The 21,143-nt window shown below is 36.5% G+C and overlaps 1 protein-coding gene across 2 annotated transcripts in view; it reads right to left on the bottom strand.

Moving 5' to 3' along the window:
* The window catches only part of LOC107668107 (copine-5-like), a 73,247-nt gene that overhangs the window by 27,513 nt on the left and 24,591 nt on the right, over positions 1-21,143 (bottom strand). Inside the window, exons 4-8 of one of the 2 annotated variants that reach the window (XM_016459898.1) lie at positions 20,309-20,412; positions 19,212-19,251; positions 18,230-18,244; positions 17,997-18,073; positions 6,052-6,115 (exon numbers count right to left, since the gene is read on the bottom strand). In XM_016459898.1, coding sequence (XP_016315384.1) covers positions 6,052-6,115; positions 17,997-18,073; positions 18,230-18,244; positions 19,212-19,251; positions 20,309-20,412 — 300 coding nt within the window. The remainder of the gene's footprint in view (positions 1-6,051; positions 6,116-17,996; positions 18,074-18,229; positions 18,245-19,211; positions 19,252-20,308; positions 20,413-21,143) is intronic. The other variant, XM_016459899.1, reaches the window with a different exon arrangement.

Here is a 21,143-nt window from a genome sequence, read left to right as displayed (position 1 = left end):
ACCTCGCTTTTCAAAACGATGAGCTTTGTAAAAATCGACGCGTTTCAGAATGGCGGGGCATAGAGGAGAAACAATAATGTACAGAATGTGGAAAATAATGTGTTTTTTGAACCTTAAACCGCATAAACACATTTCATTACACCAAATACACAACATAATGTTCTTTTTTTAGCAACGTCATATGACCCCTTTAAAGGTAAAATAAGTCTTCGTTGAACAACTCTCAAATAAATAATTTGCTAATGAACAAATCCTCCCACAATTTCCACTGACCCTGACTGTGGCTCAATATTTAGCTCTCAAAAAACACGGCTGGCCCTTTTTTAATCACAATATTTCACACTATGACATCCCCCTACAACACTGACTGTAATTTTCTCATTCTGATGGACATAATGTTTTGTCTTTTTCCAAGGGCTCAATGGTAGAATGTAATGTTTTTGTTTAGTGGAGTAGTTTTATGCAGATTCATGTTTATCATTAGGTAGGGTTACCTAAAATAACCTTTTATGATGAAAATCTGGGCAAATAAAAAAACATCAATAAAAAATGCATATAATGATTATCGACCATAATATGAAATTAATTATTGTCTTATCGTATATGCAATTAGGTCCATATATATTTGGACACAGGCACAATTTTTATTATTTTAGCTGCTGACTAAAACATATTCGAGTTACAGCTATATAATGAATATGGGCTTAAAGTGCACACTCTGATCTTTAATTAGGGTATTCACATCAAAATTGGAGGAAAGGTTAAGGAATTACAGCTCTTTAATATGTACCTAAACCTCTTTTTCAATTAAAATTGGACAATTGACTCAAAAGCTGTTTCATGGACAGGCGTGGGCTATTCCTTCGTTATTTATATATCAATTAAGCAGATAAAAGATCTGGAGTTGATTCTAAGTGAGCCATTTTCATTTGGAAGCTGTTGCTGTGAACCCACATCAGGAGGTCAAAGGATCTCTCCATACAAGTGAAACAGACAATTGTTAGGCTTCAAAAACAAAACAAATCCATCAGATAGATAGCAGGAACATTAGGAGTGGCCAAATTGGTACATAAAAAGGCATGGACGTCCATGGAGGACAGCAGTGGTGGATGATCGGAGAATCCAGTAAAAAATAAAGTGGAATATTCTGCAATGGTCCAATCAATCTCCTGATTTCAACCCGATTGAGCATGCATTTCAATATAACTAATCAGAGTCCATACAGTAACCAAACAGACATAATAAATGCATAATAAAACATAATAAAACATTAAACAGTAAACTCCACTAAAGGTTAAGCTTAAACGTACCCACCAATATATATTATCTGCCCAGATTCAACCAAATGCAGCAAAGATGATTGGACAGCACTTCATAGTACAAATGGACAATGACCCAACATATACTGCAGAAGCAACCCAGCAGTTTTTTAAAGTAAAAAGTGGAATATTCTGCAATGGCCAAATCAATCATCTGATCTCAACCTGTTTGAGCATGCATTTCATTCGCTGAAGACAAAACTAAAGGCAGGAAGACCCACAAACAAACAATAACTGAAGTCAGCTGCAGCAAAGGCCTGGCAAAGCATCACAAAGGAGGAAACCCAGTCTTTGGTCATGTCTATGAGTTCCAGACTTAAAGCAGTCATTGCCTGCAAAGGATTCTAAACAAAATATCAAAAAATTTTTTTTTTTTTTTCATTTTTATCATTATATTTATTTGTCCAGTTACATTTGAGCCCCTGAAAATGGGGGGACTGTGTATAAAAATATTGTTGTAATTTCTAAGCATTTTATGTTATATTTTTGTTCAACCACTTTGAATTAAAGCTTAAAGTCTGCACTTCAATTTCATCTTGATTGTTTCATTTTAATTCTATTCTGGTGGCATACAGAGCCGAAATTATGAAAATTGTGTCAGTGTCCAAATATATATGGACCTAACTGTAATATTGTATAGAATGTCATTAGATCATCATTGAATTTATATAATAATTATGTACTTCACTGACACATGAACAGTGTTAAAGGGGTCCTATTATGTTTTTTGACTTTTTCAACTTTAGTTAGTCTGTAATGTTGCTGTTTGAGCATAAAAAAGATCTGCAAAGTTACAAAGTTCAAAGTCCACTTCAAAAGGAGATATTTTATTGAACAGAAATCACTTTTCAAAAACTACAACGAACCACTCGTTTGGACTACAACGCATATTTTCCGGGATTTGTGATATCGCAAATACCGACAAATGGGACGAGACCTGGTTGAGCTGCACTAGAGAAAGCAACAAGTGTTATCACTATGTCTGAGACACGCTAGCTTTCCCAAGGCAGACGAACTTAGAGTGGTTACAATCATCCGGGTTTAAATCGCGCTCAAATTGATTTGATTTTGACGCAATATTTACACTGAAGCTCGCAGGCGGCTATGGTAAGGGGCATGACATTTCCCGACCAGGCACCGAGTGCTGCCAATCACAACACACACTGGCCCAGCTAACCAATCACAGCACATTTCGTATTTCAGAAGGCAGGCCTTCATTTGATACAGGAGCTATTCGAGCCGTTCATGCCAGACTGGGGAGAGAGGTGTTGTAATAATGTAAAATATGTGAAAAATAATGTGTTTTTCGAACAGCCTAGTATGAGAGCCTGTTCTAGTACACCCCCAAAACAAAATCAAGACTTTGTAAAAGAGCATAATAGGACCCCTTTAAACCAAAACTAAAATTATTAAAAGTTTTCATTAACTAAAATAAAGCTGACATAATTATTTTTTTAAATGATGTCATGGCAGCAAAATACAGATATATTAAAAAGTGTCAAAGTGTCTAAAATTTTAACTAAAATTCAAAATATAAATAACAATAACAATAGTATATAAATAATACTAAAATAACAGTCCACATGAATCAAGATACCAATCTAATTTTTATTATTACCTGCAATTTCTTGGGATACAAAAGAAAAACCGTCTGTGGCCCCTAAATGGGTATTTTGTGGCCCAAATGGTTAATCTGTGCCTGGCATCAACAAACATCAATTCCATTTGAACCAATTAGCCGCTAAACACTATCTTGCATTTAGAGTGCCATTCAGAGAAGGATGAAATTGTAGGCTGGAGTCAGTGAGGAGAGACGAAGAGTGAGTGAGAGAAGAGATTGAAGGAGATCTAGAACATTTCCAAAGGAATCATTCACGTGATGTGCAGTTGATACTGCAAATTACACTCCAGTAATGACTGACATCATCGTAAACCTGCTTGCTAGGGGCTTCTCGGGCCAGAGGGATGTTATCAACACAATGGAGACAACCCTCATTAGCCATAATGTTATGGTGTGAGGTCTAACTGATACGAAGTCATTAGTCTTAATGGTATATCCACTGATGAACATGGCCAGTGGTCTTTCCACGCTCTAGGGACAATTCACCTTATATTTAATGGCCGAGGGAGCACTATCTTCTATTACACATTGCTTGAATTGTTTCTTGACTGAAACTAAACCATAGTGTGTGGAGGACTTTGCACATGATTAACAGCCCCATTCAAACCAAGCATTCACAGCGATTATGATCCCATGAATAGACCTTAGTGGCAAGATCAATTTGAGCTGAAAACAATTTGGGCAGAGAAAAGCGAAATATCAACCTATGCTGGTATTGAATCCAGCGTCTATCGAGCAATCGAGCATGAGAGTCAGTCTTCTTGCAGATTGCAATTCTTTCTTCAGCAACAGTAAACAACTTAAATGACAGCATAGTTAGTTATATAAATGACAGTCAGTCAAAGCAATTCACATCACAGCTAAAGCTGCCCTGTCTTTGGCCACAATGAACTTCAGAGATGAAACATTTCATTCATTATTTTGGGTTTGCAGGTTTTATCTGGTTTCTGAATGGGATTCATCTATGTAACTTCTTGGAAAGAGACAGACTTTTGAAGATATTTGCAAACCTATTAAGCAGAGGGTTCGCCTCCACATGGTGCATTTCCTCATAGCTGTTCTTTGCATGTACCTGATCAAAACCCAGCCTTTCATAACATCCTGTAAAATCTTTTGATCTACCATGTGAAATATATATAGATCAAGCAGATGTACCAATATATTACTCTCACAGAGGGGAAAAGCTTTTTGAGCATTTCAAATGAGCTTGAGTGAGGCTGTGAGTGTGTGCAATAGATGGCTCAAATGAGCAGTCCTTTGTGTGTGTTTGAGCTTGTAGTCAGCGCAACATAGCCATTTACAACCCGGAAAAGCTGTAATTTACTCTGCACTGCTATTTCAGTGATTTAATGAGTACTATCACCAGTGACAGAGTAAACTTTATTAGACAGAGGGACGAAACTGGAACGTTCCAGTGAGAAGACATGATAAAGAGATGGGAGGGATGGAGATAGAAACTTCTTTGTCTGACCTCCTCCACTGAATCCACAAATGGAATGGTTATATTTTAACATGCAGTCTAAAGAGAATATGATGAAATAAAATGACTGAGGACTGCAACATAAAACATGTTATTCATTGTCATTGCTGGCTAACTATTGTAGTCGAAACAAATGAGTCAGTTCTTTAAATGAATCCCACAAAAGGATTAAAAATAAGTTTTTCAACTCCTTTACTCTGAACAAACTGAATGAATCCATCAAAGTGGATTGTGAATTAATATCTAACTTGAAATGAAGCAAGAATTCAACAATTTCATGAAAATTTAATTAGTATCATTACAGATAGATACATTACAAAAGATACTTTTTCTTTTTCTTTTTTTGCAATAAATCATTTATATATTAAAATTATTAATTATTAATTACATATTTTAAAATGTTATTTAAATAATATTTTGTATACATCTTTATATGGCTTTGTATATAAAAATAATTCTGCAGGAAAAACTAAACTACATGGTCTGATTATCTTCAGCAGTCCATATGAATGTTCACATAACCAGATATCTTCAAATGCCTCTTAATTAGTATTTTATTGCTTATCATTTTTCCAAGCCATCACTCCCATTTATAAGAACCCTCTCATCATATCCATCTAGTGCTATTCGCTGATACTATATCGGATCCTTTGGTCCAAGAGCAATCAAGACTGACGTCAGAACAGGTTTAAAATGCATAAGCAGAATATTAGATGCTGGATACTTGGTCCTCTCCAGATACTTAGGACCAGACAATCAATGCAGGTTTAACAAAACATGTTATGAGTACACAGGTCTTAGAAGGGGGAGACATCATCACTCTTGAATTGGTTCAGAGAGGCCACACAATCCATATCTCACTTTGATTTTTTCAAAGCAATTTTAAGACTATTTTTTTTACTCAAGCTATGACACCAGTTGCTGCAGCATTCCATTGTGTGTTCATTCCTCCTTGAAAACCTTGATGGCAATTTCATGACCCTTTGGTTCAATAAGAGCGGGTCTTAAAATACCAGCTAAAAGTATTCAGAAGAACAAGGGAGACAAACAAAGCCTTCATTGTGTATTAGATCAAAAGCTCTAACAGTACCCAATGGGCAATGCTGCAGTGATCTTCACTTCAGTAATTTTTCAGCTGCTTCTCCATCAAGCCTATGCGCTGGTCTTTATTTAGTTAAGCAGAATAATGTAAATGGCCAGTGTAAAAGATGGTTAATAATGCATGTTAGAAGTATTAAATAATGATGCAAACGTGTGACTACAAATACCATGGCTTCTGTTATTCCATTATTTATGCTTTAATAACATTTTGTCAGTAAGATGGAAATAAAAGTATTTAAAGGTGGCTTTGGTGTTCAAATGTTGTTACCCTTTTGTCTGTGGAAACAACTTATATTTCAGACATAGGCACAATCCAGTTCATTTCTGTATGAACATTCATTCATGTCAGACATTTATGTCTGATCTCAAGAGTATAACAGTAGTCAGCTTTCTTATCAAAGTGAATCATTTCAGTAAAGGTTTTCACTGCTGAATAGTTGCAAGCATTTCGAAGTGAAAAGGGGTTGAAAAAAACAATTATTTCAGAGTAAAACTATTCTTTGGAGGATATAGTAAAACTGCTGACTTACCCGACAGTTTCCGAGTTCCTCTGCGGTGAGAATAATGGTACCACAATTCTTCCCAGGGATGCCACTGAAAAATAACACATACGGTGCATTAGTGCACACAGTTTTGAGTTATTAGGAACAGTCGGGCAGGAATAGTGTGAAAAAAATCCTCTTAATAATGCCCTGATTCCCGTATAATTACAGTTAAAGATATTTCATGACTGCATATGGCTACATATAACAGCAGCAGAATTTCAGAATAGTAACTATCAGAACTGTTTCAAAAGGCGAGATGGTATACTGGGGAGCTGGAGATCACAGTCATGTTGTGTGCTGACAAAAACTGGATATTTCAGTTCAGATCATTGTTTTGCCCTGAATACATCCTGTGAAGTCAACAAACAGCAACCATCAAGTGTTAAAATAAACCTCTGCCTCAGGAAGTGTTCAGGATGTTGTAATGCTTAAATCTGTAGCTGATTCATACCAGTTTATCTCTATCAATCACACAAGATCCTAAATTTAGACATCAACTGGTGCACACTCAAGTAGAGTATTTTATGCTGACCCCTCTATGTGCAAAGAAAATGCATCCTCTCATGTGTCTTTAGGGTTACTGCCAACTAGAGATGAACAAGTAACAATGCATTAAAGTGCTCAGCTCAGGTGCAGAAATGCCTCTCTGTTAATTTGCATATGTCCTTCATGTTTTGTATTGCTATAAAAAATATGTGAAATTGTTGTAAAATATTTGTTGTAGCGTCTGGACTAATAAGACACACAATTATTTGTTATACTTGACAAATAATCCCTAACACCCCTCACCCAACCAACTAGCCTTCTATGAGGGTCTATGGACCCTTCCACCAAAATGTGACTTACAGTACACCTCAAAAAGGCAGAACAGGCCCCTGGTTACCATGGTAACCAGGACACCTCAGCCAGATCAGATAAACTTTACGACCTAAAGTTATGTAGAGAGAATCTTCCCCCCTACTTATTTCTCTCTAAAACAGACACATACTGCTATAGGAATTGACTTCTTTCATTAATTTATGGCCAAGAAAATATCCTTTCTTAGATTTTATATGAAATTACACTGAATGTTCTAGCCTTGATGAATAAAAAGTTTGAAAAAACAGCATTTCTTTGAAATAGAAATCTTTTGTAACATTATAGATGTCTTTATTGTAAATGTTGATGCATCCTTGCTGAATAAAAAGTATTATATTATATTATATTACTATTTTTAAATAGCTTTGAGTTCTAAGGGCTAGTGGAAAACACATTCATAATCTGAAGCTGAGACAATTAAAAGCAGGCCAGTTCCACTCGAGTCACTGAAAGGATGTAAAATGAGCTTTTGGCCTCAGGACAAGTGAGGGAGCAATTTACCCTCTGCCTTTATAGGAGACACCTCTCTAAAAAAAATTACACTTGGTGAATAATTCAGATACACAATGGATTTCAAGCCAGTTCCCCCATTAACCTTCTGAAGATGCCGGATCACCATAGTTGTTTTGAACTGCCTCAGTCTCACCTCCACAATGTAGGTTAGAAAGGTCAGTGTTTGCTGCTGCTCATGTTTTTCCCTCAGGTATTAGAGAGGACATGTTAGATGAACCCTATTGTTTTAGAAACTACTTCTTTACTAAAGAAAAAAAACTTTGGTTTGTTATTACGAGTTCTCCACTGACTTTTCTGTAGTGTCTGAACAAATTACTCTTGAATCAGTGACAGAGTGGCAAGATGTTGAGCCAAACAAATTCTTTGATCCAATTCTTGAACATGAACCAAGTAAACAGGGTTAACTGATGGAGTTCAACTAATTTTCTAGGGTCATACCCTGATTAGTGCTCTCAGCTTTCCAAATCACCACAAAGATGAAAGCTAAAAACTGACAGTAATATTAAAACATGCTGCACTGTAATTGCAAATACATGAACAAACTGACAACTGTTACACAAGTGGAGCCGTCTTTTATCACCATATTCATTCACAGGTTGCTGTACATACAACCGTTTACTGCAACAGAAGAATAAAAATGATGAAACTGTTTGAAATGTGGTTCTGTGTGAAGTGTTTCCTGTTACAAACCCCAGTGGCGTGGCCATTTGTTTATTTGGAAAGTGGCTTTTAAAGGGGATATCGGATGCAAAATTCACTTTTATACGGTGTTTGCATATAAATGTGTCTTAGCAGTGTGTGGATACAGCCACCCTATAATGCTAAAAATCCATTCACTCCTTATTTTAAACCCCCCTCAAAAAAACTAAACAGTCTCAATTGTCAAGCCGTTTTGAGTTTCTGAGCACAATGACATCATACTGCTCAGGCCCCGCCCACATCCGCTGACGGACTGTCCTGTATTAGCATATTTCCTCCCTCAGCCCATTGTACACTGTCCGCCATTTTCTCCATGCTTGAGCAGCTATAGCGACAATAATGTCTGGTAAGCAATCCAGGTGTTTTGTAGTTGGATGTAAAAGTGAACATAAGAGTCTAACATTAGTTTTGTTTTTGATGGTAACGCGCCACCGAATACACAAAAAAACAGAAGAGAGGGGTGGGGTGAGCAGTAGCACATTATCATTTAAAGAGCCATGCACCAAAATGGCTCGTTGTGAACAGAGCTGTTTTTGACAAGGTAAAAAGGGTGTTGTTTTACACGACTATTGAGGAATTTTTAATTAAAGTATTTTGCAGGTATTTCATGAAGACCCTAAAGAATCATACCAACTTGTGGAAAATGGGCATCCGATGTCCCCTTTAACACTGTGTGTTAGCTGTGCTCTGCAGAAGAGCAAAATCAATGGCGCTCACGCCTCTCCCTGCTGCATTCCCAATTGATTAGTGTCTGAACAAACATCTGAACCCCTTGGTGCCTTCAGCTGACATTGAACACAGCACGCTGTTATTATTATTAAGGCAAACTCACCAGAGTTTAATTTTCCTTTCATCTAGTTTAAATTGAAAAAGCTATAAAAAAAAATAAAATTTATCTGCATACTGTAGTGCCATTGAAGCTATATCATGGCCTGGAACCAAGCCAAATCATCTAAACTTGTTAGTGTTCACATTGGCAGAAAATGAAGATTTCTCAGCCATCAAATGCAATGTGGAATGTAAGAATACAGAATTACAATTTAAAAAAAATATATATATTTTAATATGTTTTAACATGTAATTTATTTCTGTGATGCAAAGCTGGATTTACAGCATCATTACTCCAGTCTTTAGTGTCTCATGATCCTTCAGAAATCATTCTAATATACTGATTTACTGCTCAAGAAACATTCTTAAAAACAGTCTTATTATTGTCAGTGTTTAAAACAGTTGTGCAGCCTAATGTTTTTGTGAAAACTATGATCCATTTTATTTAAGTTTCTTTGATGAAGAAAAAGTTTATTTGAACAGCTTTTATTTGAAATCGTTTCTAACTTTTTAAAGTCTTTCCTCTCACTTTTAATCAATTTATTGCATTCTTTCTGAATAAAAGTAACATTTCTTTCAAACATTACTGACCCCAAACTTTTGAAAGTTATTTGGCTACATAAATTTAAATAGCAAGTTACTGTGTTAAGAAACTATCTCCACTAACTCTTGATTTTCTTAGCTGTCAAATTTTTTGACATTTAAACAATACACCAGACAGTACAAAAAATAAAAAAGACAAACCTTTTTCGTTTTTATTCATATTTAGTATGCAATAATTAAGTATACATTAGACACAAACTGATTTGACTATTGGCAGATTCTGTTGGCATTTACAGCATTGCACCTGCCAAGGGAAAGCTCGATAATGTTGACATAAGCAATAACAACGATCTAGAGTGCACACCAGCATGAGGAAGGAGATCAAGGCATCTTTTTGCACATAGCCGAGAGCTTGATATCAACTTTCTAACCTTTAGCTAGAACCAACGGAGATTCAGAGGATCAATGATACTGTCCCAAATCCGCCATTCAAAGCCAAATGACTTATAAGTCAACATCACACAGCCCGACCTGTTCGCTATGATCAAACAGTCCTTTAACAAAGTATGCGCACCAAGTCCTGTCCTTAAGGAACAGGGGGAATATTTTTACATACTGATCACAGATGAAAGAAAGTCAGCCGAGGAAGAGGAGTTAGTTGGTATTACGCCGAATATTTTCAGACTTTGTTGCAGTCTTTTCTTCATCATGGCATTCGTAGCTGCTCAGTGTCTCATTCCACACGGGCAGGCCTGATTTGATCAATTCATGTGAGAAGAGGAGGTGATTTATGGAGTTACTCGTCAGCCTCACAAATTGCTCGCTACTTGCGACTTGTGAGGTAATTCTACATGCTATATCAGAAGCTATTCATCAAAGTGTTGACAAAGAGTCCAGGGTTTACAATAAAGGGAGATTTCTCTTCATATCTGTCCTCTAATGAGTCAGGGAACGTTGTATATTGTACCAAAGAATAAAATAAACTGCATTGTAATTAAACGTGGTGTCTCATGATGTCTTAAACCTGCCAAAAGCCCTCTGGGTAATCGAAAATGCTTAAATGTTGTCCCACATGACTGAGGAAGATGTATAACAGTATTTAACGCTAGCCAGCATTATCATTCTGCACAGCAAGTAGTGAGGTTTGTAGAGATGTTTGCACATTTCATCATTAGGATGAAGAATTATGTTGGTATTTAAGCAGACAACGGGTTTACAGGTGAGAGAGGGGGAAAAAGAAATGGAGGAGATTCAGCGAAGGAGAGAAACAAACAGGCCCGTCGTACAATGGCACTCATCAGGCCTTAGAATGAGTGGCCAACTAATGTCCTCTATGGCAGGGGTTTTTAAACATGTGTTGCGCAAAAGAGTTGAAATATATAAGACAATATGTATTGAACATGCAAAAGAAAATAGAATTAGAGAAAACAGAAAAAGGCAGATTAAATTATTCATGTGTCTCTGAGTATGTGAGCGTGTATGTAACCAGAGTACCTGAAATAAACAGCCCTGTTTGAGAGCGATAAGTTATGCATTCACAGACCATTGGGCTGTTAGGAACATTTACATTCATCTGTCTAACAAAGAGATTAAGTGAATAAGTTTATCCAGACTAATTTCATGTGAAACTAAGACAAACGGAGCGGAGGGTGAAATATGACGGATCGCTGATTCACTGTGGCGAGCGAGTCGCAGTCAAGCTGCATTACATAAAGCTCCAGAACTCCACAAGGGGTTGGAATAAGATTATAACTTAAATCCAATTGCTTTTCATACTTAGACAGGCATCCATAATCTTGAAATACACCCGGATTTGAATTAAGATCGGTGCACCATTCTCAGTGTTTCAATGGCCTAAACACAGCAACAGAGAAACACCTGCAAAATGGCTTCAACCGAAGAAAATTGAAGCTCTGCATATGATTTGCACATGGCTGTATAATCCATAATTAATATGAAACCTCCAGGCTAACCGACCATGTCTTTACCATAATGAAGACTCATTTTCAGCATCCAGAGCTACTTAAGACGCATCGCAGTCGAACAAGCTTCAAATGAACTATTATTGTTTATTGTGCAAGAATGCATGCATGTCTGCAATTAAATGTTATTCATAAAACAAATCTTGGATATGGCAATCGATTCAACATAATGACGGAGCACAGAGTCTACCTCTGCTAAACATAAGCCATTCATCTAGCAGGAGAGAAGAGGATGCTTGTTACAGACCTGAAATTGTGCTTACTCTGAGTATCTGGATATCCTTGAATGAGATATTCTTCAGTGAGTCATTTGCGCGATGCATTTTCTTCTTTCTAGCATTGCTACCTGACCGTGCGTAGTGATTGATAACTTTCATATCTATAATACTGTTTGCTTCTGTCCTTATGGTTATGCTGCCGTCTATAGTGGAGTCTGTTTAACAATATGGCACTGTAAGCATGTCAGAGTAGTCAAAAGAGGAAAGTCAGAGGTCACTAAGATGGCAGTGTGCTTTTGTGCCCTCCTGAAACTTTTGTCTTGCCCTTGTGTTGACCGCTAAGGGAACAAATCATCTACTGTAAAAATGACAACAGGAGGAATGTCCATGAAGTAAAATTTGCTTCTGGCGCTGGAGGCATTTTACATGGCCTGTCAGCTGTTTAAAAACTCAGCCGAGCACTCAATGTATATATTATTATAACAATTGCCTTTCATAAATGACCCTAGCCCAGAGTGCTGCACTAGATGGAATGGAAAATGCATTTCCTGTCCTGAGCTCTCTGAATGTGACAGAATGGCTTAAAATTTCATTTTGTGATGGGGACCTATAAAAAAATAAAAAAAACACACTGAAAAGCCCCATCCTTCAGAGTGAATGTTTGTGTATTTGCATAATATGGAGCAGCTTAGACCATCACGGATTCCTGTGATGAATGTGTGAACTCCAATTTAATTCATCCAAGGTGATGGATTAACACTAGATTTCATTTTCAATATGACTATTTAGATGGGACATTATATACATATATAAATATTCCTATGGCTCAGTGGTAGAGCATTGCATTAGCTGCGCAAAGGTCGTGGGTTCAATTCCCAGGGAACACACATACTGATAAAAAATGTATAGCCTGAATGCACTGTAAGTCGCTTTGGACAAAAGCATCTGCTAAATGCATGAATTTCATTTTAATTTAATTTAATTTTAAATTTAAATATTCTCCCATATACGATTCCTTCTGTTGGCTCAAACTATAGAGCAAGGCAATAGCAACGCCAAAGTCATGGGTCTGACTCCCAGTGAAAGCAAGAACTGAGAAAATGTGTACCTTGAAGAAAATGTCTGTCGACTTGGATAAAAGCGTCTACCAAATTCATAAATGTAAGTGAAAATTTCTAGTTTTGCTGACCATGCTGTTGCATGCTGTTGTTACCATACTGTGCTATGATTTGTGATTGTAAAAGCAATAAATAAAAAAGTATAAATAAATCAACATATTTAAATAATTTTTATTTTATTTTAAATTTACAAAATATCTTAATGGAACATGATCTTTACTTACTGTAATATCCTAATGATTTTTGGCATAAAAGAAAAATCGATAATTTTGATCCATACAATGCATTGTTGGCTATTGCTACAAAAATACCCGTGCTGCTCATGACTGGTTTTGTGGTCCAGGGTAACATATAATATTATACATTACATAATATATATTATTTAAAATATATAATAATAATAATATACAGTATATGGCTGGTGGTGTGTGTGTGTATATAAAACACATAAAACTGCTTTTATTTAAAAAATAAAGTAACAAATAATAATAAATATAAATATCTATTAATATATATATATATATATATACAGTATATATATATGACTGAATTGATCTTTCTCCAATTAAACTAGACTGTAAGTCAGATCAGGTAGAAATATTTCCAGTGTATCAGAGCAACAATCCATTTGTATTTCATGGGGTGATTTTTTGGAGACTGGGTCCATCATTGAGGGCAAAAGCTTGCAATCTATTCCTCCATTCTGTCTGTTGTTGTTCTCTTACAGCTCAGAGTTACTTGTGCTTTCTGTCTTGTTACCATTTAAATCTGACAGACTTTTTTCTTCAGTAAAAAGCTCAAACAGCCCGCAGTCAGAAACACATGACTGTCCCACCAGAGTATCGAATTTGAGGCCTAGATAAGACTCGCTGGCCCATATTTCTCTCTCCCTTTCTTTTTTCCCACCCCCTTCCTCTCTATTTGTCAATGCAGATCAGCATAATGCATTTCCAGAGTCAAAGCATACAAGTCCTGTTTAACGCTGATATAAAGCACAGGCCCAATCCATCAGTATGACATAATAATCTAATGCCACGGGCCAGAAGCATCATGACCATTCAAACTGAGTGGGGCACAAAGAACCAAACGTCAAAGCTGCCCTTTACCATACAATGTAAATGCAAAATAAGCTGACTTTTTTCTTATTGAATGCAAATAAATAACAATTTTATATATACCGTATATATACAGTGCATAGTTGTAAATAACTAATAAGCTAAATTGCCTTACAGTGGGGTCAATCCGATTAAACCAGCATCACTAAAGGCACAGCTTTTAAGGCACAGATGGGCCAAATGTACTGTATTCAATAAGGCTTATGTTACTTCCTTTCCTATATCCCCTATATGAACAGTAGAAAACTCTAATGGAATCAAATGCTGGGCAATGTTTTGTGTTCTTTCGGCACACAGCCAGTGAAGGGGAGATGATGAATTAACATTGCTGAAATTCAAATCCAATAAGACTAGTTTTGCAGTGTGTTTTAAAGCAGTTCAGCCTGCGGCAAAATTTTCCTTACACCCTGTTTATTGCCAAACATACAATTCTCTATATTCAGCTGCCAAGTGTGTAGTCTCTGATTTACTTATTTCAACACAACGGAGGGATACATTTCAAGAGATGACTGCATCTATATCAGTTGTACAGGACGGATGGAGGGAAAGCTATAGTCTATTTCCTGCAATAGATACCCAAAGACTGCTCTGTGGCTATGGGGAATTATTGAGGTGTGGAAAGAGGACGATATTAGAGAGTTTGTATGTGTGTAATACAGACGACAAGCTGTTCAAAAGCAGGTCATCCTGCACTCAGGCATTTTACACAATTTTGGTATTTTTTTGATTCCTTAGTTGCACACAAAGTACAAAGTGTCTTTGCTTCAGTTGCTCTCTCCTTCCTTATGTTCTCTATTCAAATAAATTAAACCAAAGTCGAGTGCTGCATCCCAGTTCACCTACTTATACTTAAGCCATTAAAGAAAGTGTAATATACCACTCTGTTGCATAGTTACATGGCCTGTCAATCAACTTATCACAGTTAATATCCTCTTATACACAATCCACATTTCAGTTCATTTAATTTACAGTCAACTATTCTTACCGGATAGAAAATAGCAGCATGTTGATCTGCCAGTTGGGGGGCCAACACGCAAAGAACTTTCCTCATGTTTTTGCAAAATAATGCATTTGAAAGTTAATGGCCCAGCATACACTACCAGTGAAAACTTTTTTGAATAGTAAGATTTTTAATGTTTTTTAAAGAAGTCTCTTCTGCTCACCAAGCCTGCATTTATTTGATCCAAAATACAGAAAAAACAGTAAAATTCTGAAATATTTTTACTATTTAAAATACCTGCTTCAGCCCAATATATTTTAAAATGTAATTTATTCCTGTGATTTCAAAGCTGAAGTTTTAGCATCATTACTCCAGTCACATGATCTTTCTTTGTGTATCTTTATAAAAGTTCACAATATTTTTGCAGATGAAATATAACATGGATCCCATTAAATAATTATTTTTCATCAAGTTAGATACTATTAATCACTCAATTCACTTCACCTAAAACTCTCTCTCAATCATTGGTCTTACACATCTGCCCTGTTTGATGTTTTTCTGCTTGTGTTTGTAGTTCTGAACCGAATAGTCCAATTTTCCAAAGTACAGTGGGTTGTGTGCAATATTAGCCATTAGAGCTATCTGCACTTCGAATCTGAAGCTATCTGCACTTCGCCAAAAACAGTAAACCATCTGGGTATTTCAGGGATATTCATTTCAACATTATTTGGGATACACTAATTCTAATTTCGAATATTATTTAGGAGAACAATAATCTTGAGAAAGCCTGGAATAATGCCTATAACCACAGTGAAAGATAACTTTAGATTTTGCATTACTCATTTATTTTTTATTAACATTATCATTATCTAACATTATCAGATCCAGAACAATATACAGTATGTGTGCCTCATGTAATATGTACAATACTGTGCAAAAGTGTAGCCACTTATGAAATAATGCCATTATTTTTTTTTTCTATTAAGTTGCTATGAACTAATTAAATCAATATTTGGTGTGAGACCCTTTGCCTTTCACTGGTTTTACACAAGGAAGTTGCAAAAGGAACATTTGGTACACTAAAAATTCAGGTTTTCTACTAAGGTTTTCTACTGACTTAGTGACACTTATCAGAAGAAAATAAATATTTTTCGTGAAACTTCTACACTTGCACAGCATTGTATGTCAGTGACACTGCAGAAAACAGTGACTGCAGTACCGTTCATTCTATCCAACAAACCTGCTGTCAGACTACGTTTGCAAAATTTAAGACTTCATCGTAGAAACCAGTTGTTACTCTGACAACTAACTGAATTCTGTGCAAACAACCATATTTAGCTCTCTAAAACAAGATTGACAAGCGTTTTCTGCTGCTGTGTGAAAGCAGCCTCTCTGTGTTCCAGCCCTCACCCTTTCTTTGTCTGTCTCCATCTAGTTTAACAGTCTGGGGAAACTTTACAGAGATCAGGGGTTCAAATTCACCCCTAAAGCTTTTAAACTCCCACAGATTTTCATCATTACTGGCCGATCTCCTCTCCACAAGCAAATACCTCCAATCACACCCTCCTTTCTGCACAGATAATGCCCATAAATGAAAGCAATTCATACGTCTCAGTGCAGTATGAGATTGAGTGGGTGTTTGAGGTTGATCAATAGGGTCTGCTCCACCCCTAGCACTCACTCAGTTGTGTACTGTATATACAGGCTAACTAAACCCTGCAATCATTACATCTCCCTCCTAAACTTCAGCTCTTTGTATTCTCTTAGTACTGTGTCCAAGCAGCACCAATTTAAAACAGTTCCAGCTCATGGAGGGAAAATGTCTCTTTAATGTAGACTAAACAAGTTTGTTTCTTCAACTAGAAGTACTTTATTGGTGGATTTTAAATAAAAATAAGAAATGTAAGTAACTATGATAATTACACAAAATACACAGTATTAAATAATCAAACTAAAAATGCTTCTTTTTGCAATTTTTACACAAATTACAACTGTCTCTCTGTGGTATCCTTTCCATCACATAATAATAATAAAAAAGATAAAATTGTAGTTTACTTTACAACTATCTCAGTTAAGTGCTTGCTTCAGGTGAAATATGAGACAATAATGAAAAAACATAGTAAAAATCACTTCTGAATCGATCTGGTATTGTCAAATTATGCAAGAAGTGTAAAAATATAATTTAATTGGACATATTTAGGGTATATTTATATCTAGCCATGAAATTAGATGCAAGTGTTTTCACTGTATGACACTGATGGGGGTCAATTAAATACACAAGTGTTTTTAAAAGTTAAAGAGATTATGTTAAGAAATACCATGGCCAGTAGTTAAAGAAACCTCCATCTCTAGGGTTGCATGACGGATACTTTAGCAATAAATGCCGAATGGAAGTCTCTGGTTGTGCTATTAATGCTTGCAATCTGCACCGACAAGCCTAATCTGCTACACTGACATAAAACACAGATGGTGAGGGATAGATGGGAGTATCCATCATCATTCCACAGCTATAACGCTCTAAACGACATCAGAACACCAGGCTCATTTCAGAGAGATCTGAACTGAAAGACGGGTTCAACTGATCAACTAAAGTGCATGATAGATTTTTGGCCAAGGTTAAATATACAAGGCCTGTGTGCTTCATACAGCTATAAAGTTAATTAAGAAAAAAATGTATTACATGTTTATGACCTAATTAGCAAAAGATGAGTCATTAGTCAATCAAGCTTTGGCACTGGTTGCACACACACTGTAGCTCAGCACTAAATAAACTAAAACATTTACTTGAGTGCTGAGTGAAAAGGGGCTGACACACTAAAACTGTACAAAATAAGTCAAAACAATGGGTCAAAATAACGTCTTAGTGCCCCAAAAACATCAATATGCACCAATGTGCTGCATAAAATGTAATTCCCCATTTTTACATAGGCAATGAAGGTGATCTACTAAAGAACAGCTGCACAGAAAGTCATTTTTCTGTTTCCTATGGCCAGTAATCTATCTGAGATGGCTTCAGGCACAGTTGCTGAGCCCATACAGCTTTTCTAACTTTGAATACATCCCAATCTGATTGAGTATGTAAGCCTGGCTCATAGAACAGTGCATTAGCTTCTTACCCCAGAGGCTTTTCCAGACGACTGCCTGGTGAACCCACTATCTCACCCAGAGTGCAGAAGGTCTGACCCAGGAAGTCCTACAGAAGGGTGGCCCGAACAAAAGAAGGCCCACAGAAGGCGGGATAGGAACATAGGAAGTAAAAAGAGAGAGTAGAATGAGTCAGGGTGGTTCTGGGTGTAAATGAGTTGTACAGGTAAAGAGAAAAGTCTAGGAATGCAAGGCAGAGACGTACGTTGAAATCGGAGGGCTTCCAGTAGGGAGGTGAGGCCGCAAATATAACAATAACAACAGAGCATATCATGTAACCAAAAAGACAAAAAAATAAATAAAATACAAATGAATTGAAGATGTCAGGCCGAAGAGGATAGAAGAGAAAAAACGAGAGTTAGAGAATAGTGAGAAAGGATCTTGGAGAAGAGAGAAAGGGAAAAACACCCACGATGATCACTGATTACAAAAGAAAGCGAGAAAACCAAATCATAAATCTGAATTTCACTGAAAAGTGAAAATGAACAGATACACACACACAAAACATTCGGGTGGTTCTATACAAAATCATAATTCATAATTTGCCCCTACTGAGACAGTTGTTTATTTTCACACTGTCTGCGTATAGTTTTGGTACCTGTTTAATTGAATATAATTATGCAAATCAAGTAATGATGCAACCTATTATTTTATAACACTTATATAACTTTTATATACTGTAAGAACAAGAAGAAGAATTTCTGTATAAAATTATTTCATTTATATATTTGATATATTTCATTAATTGCACCAAGCAAATGTCTAATTTGATGAAGTCTAATTTGCATACAAAGAAAGACAATGACTGTTTTTAATCTGAAAAATGTGGTGCAAGTGTTTAGTGAAAACTCTATATTTTTAGCTTGCCTTTCATCAGTTTAATAGGAAACAAATTGTATGTATTTCCCAGGATATTCAAGCACACTGCAGGATACATTCAGAACCATCAGAAGTCAAAGAGAGAGTTTAACTTCACTTCTTCAGTTTTGCACAGCTTTGATAATGATACAAAATGTCATTTTTCAGTCATTTCAGATTGCATAAAACCAACCGAAGAATGAAGAGCATGCATGTCAAAATGTGAGTGCAATTGCCAATGAACACAAAGAACTTTCATATACATCCAAGCAAACACACATGCACATATATACACAAAAATCAAATACAAAGTGCTTCTATACACTCACGTGTTTGGCCAGATCAGGACTTTTGGAGTCAATGTCATATCTGAAATCCAACAAAACAGCGTCAGTTGGTATTGTTATATGATGGCATGTCCCATTTTCGCTTGGATAACAGCTCAATTTGCTCAACCATCCTCACATTATTTGATCTGGAATTCCTATGAGCTAAATCATCCATAAAGCTAATATTTTGATTTCTTGTAGAGAACATTTCTTTAAGTCAGCATGAAATGAAAATTCTGCCTATTCACATCTATTTTCTAAATCCATGTCATAGATATTGAGAAAAATTTATCTGTGCATGTTTCATTTTTTTTTTTTAAATGACCTCGTAATATTTAATCAAAATGTCTAAATGTCATAATGAAAATATGTTACTCTCGGATGTACAGCACAATAACAGAATAAAAGATCTGTCACTCCTTCAGATGCATAGTGACCTTAACATTAAAAACTTGGATTTCCATCTAGCTGTTGCCATAATTCTGTCCAAATAATACAAGATTTTTTTTTATTTAATTTCGCTAGTGAAAAAATGATACTTTTCCCTTTAAATCAGATCCCCCTTAGTGTGCATTTAAATTCTTGATGCTGTTAAATTTTGAGTGGAAGTGCTGCTCTGGGGCACAGCTGGTTGGCTCTGTGAATATTTGCATTGGTATAAGAAGGAATTCGCATAATTGTGGAAGGTTTCTCGCTGACAGCATTCTGAACTCTCCAATTAAGTCCAGCCTGCAGTGCAGCAGGTCTTTTTCAACTCAGCAGAGCCCATTTAAGGTGGTGAATGAGAGCGAGATGGACAGTCAGGCACGGGAAGGGAAGAACACATTGTAAATCATCCCGGATCCCGCGTCACACATTTGCGTTTGAACAGCTGCGTGAAGATTGAGGATAAAACTCATCTGAAATATTTATCACCCTTTCACTGATCCAGCCCCTTACCCATGACAGTCAAGAGAGAGGCAGCATCAATAATTACCAAGGAGGACGCACTGGGAGAGAGGGAGACAAACAGAGCGAGAGCAGAAAGACCAGAGTGGGACAGCTCATCGGAGAGCGAGGTAGATTCCTGTGTGTCAGCATCAAAGGGAATAACTCACATGTCAAAGCGCAGATTCTGCTTCTCCTCGAAGAAATAGTCCAGGATGTACTTTCTCACAAAGTCTGGGTTCAGGGTGTTGTCGATGACTTCAGTTCTCCCAAACTACACAAAAAGAGAGAGAACAACTGCATGGGAATGAAAAAGTTGACACTGTGCAGCCACAGACAAATCTACATCTCTGTTCAGTCCATTAACTGCCCTGTTCCTGTGACTCTGCAGCCTTAGGAAAAACTAGGACAGCAAGAGGTGATTTTTTTGAAAGGTGAAGTATCTCTTCTACTTATAAACAACAGAAACCCCTGCTCAGAATCAGTAATGTGTACATATGTGTGGCACAAAGGTGTGTGTGAGTGTTTGCATGCAAATGAAGTAATAAATATTCAAGAATATTCATGAGTTTTGAGCTCATGCTTGGGATGCCACTTTAATGACAGTCTATTCATCTACCACAACACATGCAGTACTGTAAACAACTGTGATTTCTATGTTAATGTACAAATAACACTTTGGCTCCAGCTCTCTATGCTATATCTGAATTACTGTGCAACCATAAACATTGACATTTCAATACATTCCTTGTGTAACATCCTCTGAAAATGCAAAAGGCCTTCGATCCATTAATGATAAAAGCTCCTCTTCTACTGTCTCTGTAAGGATGTCTGCCTTGCTGGTTTTATGTAAGAAATGTAAATCAGAGTTAGGAATTACAGAGGGTGGGTGAACATTTTAGAATATTCTGCCAATGGAAAGGAAAATGAAGAAGGAAAAGAAAACAAGAAGAAAGAAAAGAAGGAATGCAGGAAGGAAGTGAGAGTAATGTGTTTATGGAGAAG

The sequence above is a fragment of the Sinocyclocheilus anshuiensis genome, unplaced genomic scaffold, assembly GCF_001515605.1.
Source record: "Sinocyclocheilus anshuiensis isolate Anshui unplaced genomic scaffold, SAMN03320099.WGS_v1.1 scaffold1024, whole genome shotgun sequence".
Taxonomy (NCBI): Eukaryota; Metazoa; Chordata; class Actinopteri; order Cypriniformes; family Cyprinidae; genus Sinocyclocheilus; species Sinocyclocheilus anshuiensis.
This window is presented reverse-complemented; position numbering and strand designations above follow the sequence as displayed.